This window comes from Penaeus japonicus, unplaced genomic scaffold (genome assembly GCF_977035675.1).
Source record: "Penaeus japonicus unplaced genomic scaffold, GWHDUDI00000001_assembly GWHDUDI00000031, whole genome shotgun sequence".
Lineage (NCBI taxonomy): Eukaryota > Metazoa > Arthropoda > Malacostraca > Decapoda > Penaeidae > Penaeus > Penaeus japonicus.
In genome coordinates, this window is record NW_028234433.1 from 8,406,133 (window position 1) to 8,411,132 (window position 5,000).

Below are 5,000 nucleotides of genomic sequence, written 5' to 3' on the forward strand. Positions count from 1 at the left end.
TGATCACACGTATGAATGATAATGTTGACCCGAGCAAAGTCAAAGATGTTGTAAACAAGTCCCATTAACCCACTGCAGATGGGGATAGATTTGCTTGCCCAGTTCCCAGGATGGGACAGGTGCCACCTACACAGCATCCCAGATGGGTTTTATTTCAGTGTGAGGCAGCTTCATGCTACATATTGCAACCTTTCCCATTATCTTTCATTCACTCATTGTAAGACTTTTTAGTGTTCTAATGTATTGTGAGACTTATATGTATCATATAACAGGCTCTATTGCAGTATAGGGTCCATATCAGCTCGTTATTTTCTTTATACTTAGTGTAATAGAAGTATTGCTGTTTTATGGGAGGACAAAGAGCAACTTCATTTTTTGGTATTTGTGTACTGTCTTAAACAAATACCAAAAAATAGTCATCCAAAATAAAGAGATAGGGAAGAGGAAGGAATCCTGTGCTTGTGATTGCATGTGCTAGAGAACAAGGCAGCATTACTGGCATAGGGGCACATTGTAGACACTAGGCATAGTTTGGGTCACCTTCCTCTTCTTGTTCTGTTTGCACATCCTTCATCAGAGGCACTTTGGTGCAAGAGGTCAGCATCTTGCTGTGTGTTATCACTCTCTGAAGATAGTGCTTACTAGAGACCATGAATGGGTCCCATTCAAGGTTCTCTCTCCTGCAGGTGTTAGGAGAAAGTGGTGCCATCTATGTTTTGGATTTATACTGTGAGTTATTACTCATAGTATAATAAAGAAACACTCTCCCCCAATGTCAAATATGACATGCCAACTACCGTTATGTATGTCACGGCGCCCACTGTCAGGCCAAAAAATTGTGTCATGCATGTCCTGACACCTGTCCGCAATGGGTTAAGAGAAGCAGATAAGCTTGAACATACTCAGCAGCAACAACAAAGGTACCAGACTGCAGTCACAGAAACAAATACTACCTGGTCAAAAACACACTCATCTGTGCATGTCATGTTCTTCATCTCATATAGTTACCATATTGTGATAAAGAGAACTGTTATACATGAACTTATAAAGAGAAATCATCAGTATGCTACACCAGTAGTCCTATACAGAATACTACATGGCCAAACTTTTCTGAGGTCAAATAGATTAATTACCAAACTAAACCAATCACCAGCACTTCAATGGGCAAAAGAGGAATTCAGTGGAAGTCATGCAAGTTGCTTTATTTCGTGAATGGGTTTTGCTAGATAATGGTCCATGTGCAGCCTGTAAGAGGCCCACTGGGCCTGGTCCTGGTACCTAGCAAGCAGGTGGGAGAGAATCAGACAGCTCATAAACCAGCCACCACTGTGTGGAGACATCAACCTTATTGGCAGGAGCTCATCCACTGGTAAATGAAAAGGGAAAATGCAGAAGCTGCCAATGAGGCAAAGTGAGAGGCACCAACTGCTGGCTGTATCATGCAAGACCAGAGCAGCATAGCAGGAGAACCTGGACTAAGGCTTACAGAGTAGGGGACCTGGCATTGGCCACTTTCACAAGGAAAAGCATAGTGTGCCAGTGGCTATGCATCTCACGTAAACCCCATAGTAACCAGCACAGGTTAAACTATTGGACCCTGCACAGGAATTCATGGCTTAGGTATTTCACATGCATTACAGAGAACCTTATGTGTAGAGAAAATGTCCAGCTCTTGAGGTGCCCAACCTGTGCTACGGACACCCAGCTCACACCAAACCTTGGCCAAGATTGCTCTATAGCTGATAGACCTAGGAACCAGCCTTATCGTAGTCTGTAAAGAGACAAAAAGCAAAGCAAAGAGCAGGGAAAGATGCTGGGAAAATTAATAAAGATCCTGCTCCCCCTTGCAAACCCTCCCTGAAGAACATCATATCCACCCCAATACACTAACCAAGATCAAGAACAGGCAACAAGCATCCACCAAGGTAAACAAAAGAAAAAATTAACCCAAAACAAACCAGAAAATGGGAGAAATATGAAAGCATGACCTGCTTTAGAAGAAGGAAGTACGTAAAATGAGCACTGAACTTAACCTCACCATTTCTTGAAAATAATTACCAAAAGAAAGCTCAGACATCAGTATGAAAAGGCACAGATACTCCCAAACAAAAATAGTGACATACATCACCACACACATGTGCTCTTCAGCTGATGGCAGGAACACACCACAGGTTAGGATGGGGGAAGCATTGTAGGGACTAGGGGGGAATTAGTGGGTGGATTTCCTTGCTTTTCAGTCTCAGATAAGACATGCTGTGCAATGTATGCTACATGATGTTTCAGTCAGGTGAGTTTGGGTCCTTTTAAGCCCAGACCTCAAGGTTATAGAAATCTAATATAGACATGGGTTTTACTAATATTTACATGCATATGCAGTTCTGTCCCCATATCCTCAGGGCATATGTTCCAAAGCCAACTGCAGAGAGCCAAACCACAGATGATAAGGGACACTATGTCTTTCTTGTTTTAAATGTATATACATATCTGTGACAAAGTCTGATTTTTAGATAACACACAAGATAACATCCACAATATCTAATAATATGATGAAATAGTAATACCTATATACTGTAATAGAAGTTTTGTGAATCACTCTTTCTCAAAACCATAGGATTCTGTAATTTTTGCTTAATCTTAATGTGCAATGTAGCAATGAAGAATATCTTGTATTCAATATTTATACACTGATGTGGAATTCTGTTTCTCAAAAATTATCTTAGTCTGTTGTTTGATGATGATGGGATGAATTAAGATGAGAGAGGTAAGCTTTATGATGTGCTAAGCTATTTTGCACCCTGTGACAGTACATCAAAATAATTATCTGCTTCAGGTTATCTCAGAACCTGGTGAAGCTGAGCCAGATTTTCATTTTCACACTTGACAGATTTCATGGCTTTGAAGAACTGCCTGCATCACTTCTGCATTTTGGGGCCATTATTAATTAAATTTAGGTTGTTGTCAACAAAGATCACTGCAACATCACTGTGACTAATAAATACACCAAAGTGTATTTATTAGCTAGCTATTTATTAACTAGCATAAAACCAAGACAGCATGGGTAGGATGAATCAAGGACATGAGTCATGTATTAAGGCAACTCTGAGTGGCACAGAAATTATAAACCATTTATTTTTGGAATTTTCCACATTGGATTTTCAGGCTTTGGTAAATCACAGATAACAGAAACCATCATGTATATATACAAATACACAAGCAACAGCACTTGTTTTTGTTTAATTTTTTTTCTAATTAAGTGGAGAACAATGACATTATTTATCCTTTTCCTCTCTTTCTCACGTTTGCTAAACAGCATCCAGTCCTACAGTCCATCATCACCATTGTGTTCTCGGTGCTGGGCTTGATGCTAGGCTACTGCTACAGGTGGTATGTCAAAAATCAGCGTAAGGCATTGTTAGAGCCACCCATAGACTTATTAGGTAAGTGTGTCCTGGTGGTTGTCACAGTTTTGTTTCATGTGACAGATGAGTGATATTCAGGAGTTTTTTGTTCTTTGAGTATCTGTTGATGTGCTGTTCAGTCACATGGCATATATGTAGACATTTAATGTTTTTCTGGTTATATTTACAAATTTAATTGATATGACTTGTTTCTTTATGATTAAGTAGAATTCATTACAGTCTCACATAAACTCTTACTGTACCATTTAATTCTGTGAGATCTCAATCACACCATACAAGAAAATTTACTCCTCATAGACCAAAGCTCTTACCAAACACCAATCCCATCTCTCCCCCTTCCAGGCGAATCCAAGGAGGGAGCAGAAGAGAGCGAAGAGAAGGCTGCGGAGGAGAATCCCCAGGAGGAAACGCGTCCCCACTCCCGGTACAGCAAAGCCCAGGCAAGATACCGCTATAAAAAGGGCAAATCATAGAGAGAATTGTTCCAAGGGCTAGATCTGCGATGTACATATGCGTGAGACACTATTGCATCTGCACACCAGGGATCAACTTACATTTTGGTACATGTAGAGAGAAACAAAGAGAGTGAGAGAGAGAGAGAAAGAGAGAAACAGCATATGCATCTATTTTTCACGTGCTAAGCCCGCAGCAGGGCAGCGGTACCTTGGCTTCAGAGCAATATCTTTGATGTTGTTGTATCTCTTCGTTTAACAGGAAGACACTCAGTGCATCGGAAGGGGGAAAGGCCTGCGTGCAAGAAAATGAAAGAAAAGAAGGAAAATTTGTCTCAATTGATTTACAGTTTTGAGAATTGAAAGAAAAGAAGGAAGGTTTGAGATGCTCTACAATGACACTCATAATACAGCATGATGTTTGTTTCCGCGTTTGTCAAATGGGAAGGTAAACGAGACAGAGTGCCCAGTGGACCATCCCTTTTATGAATAGCATTACTGTTACATCTGAGGCTCAATGTACACTTAATTTTTTTTTTTTTTTTTTTCTTCAGTAGACATAGGACTTTTATATAGATTAAGTGTAGTTATTACACACAAACACTCTGAGACACATACAGGCACACACATGAAAGAAATGATTGACTTTAAACCACTGAGCTTCTCGGGCATATCTAAGGAAAGAACATATTCATGCCCGGCATCTTCTGGTCACCCCAATCTTTAAGTATTCATTGTTATCTTGCATGCATCAGGCTAGGATCATGCAATTCTCACTTGAGAAATGCATTCCCCCACCATCTCTTTCCTCTTCTCTCTCTTCCCCCTTCTCTTATATATTCCCTCTCATTCTCCCTCCTCTCTCCCCTTCACTTTTCTATCCCTTTCCTTTTCTTCCTTCTTCTCTTTCTCCCCTCTTTTCTCTCTTCTTCCCTCTTTTTTCAGTCACCCTTTTCCGCTTCCTTCCCCTCCTTGCCTCTCACTTCTCCTTTCTATCCCATTTTCTTCCTTCCTCTCCCTCTCTTCCTCCTCCTCCCCGCCTCTCCCTCTTCTCCTCTCCTCCCTCCTATCCATCATCCAGTTAAGGTCCAGATTCTTTATGATATTTATTGATTTTCCAATATTCTCC

The 5,000-nt window shown here is 40.6% G+C and overlaps 1 protein-coding gene across 1 annotated transcript in view; it reads left to right on the forward strand.

Moving 5' to 3' along the window:
* LOC122246063 (uncharacterized) overlaps positions 1–4,191 on the forward strand; it is a 10,617-nt gene extending 6,426 nt beyond the window's left edge. The window contains exons 5-6 of the mRNA XM_043004317.2: positions 3,311–3,437; positions 3,762–4,191. Coding sequence (XP_042860251.1) covers positions 3,311–3,437; positions 3,762–3,892 — 258 coding nt within the window. The 3' untranslated portion in view covers positions 3,893–4,191. The remainder of the gene's footprint in view (positions 1–3,310; positions 3,438–3,761) is intronic.
* Positions 4,192–5,000: the final 809 nt, after the last annotated feature.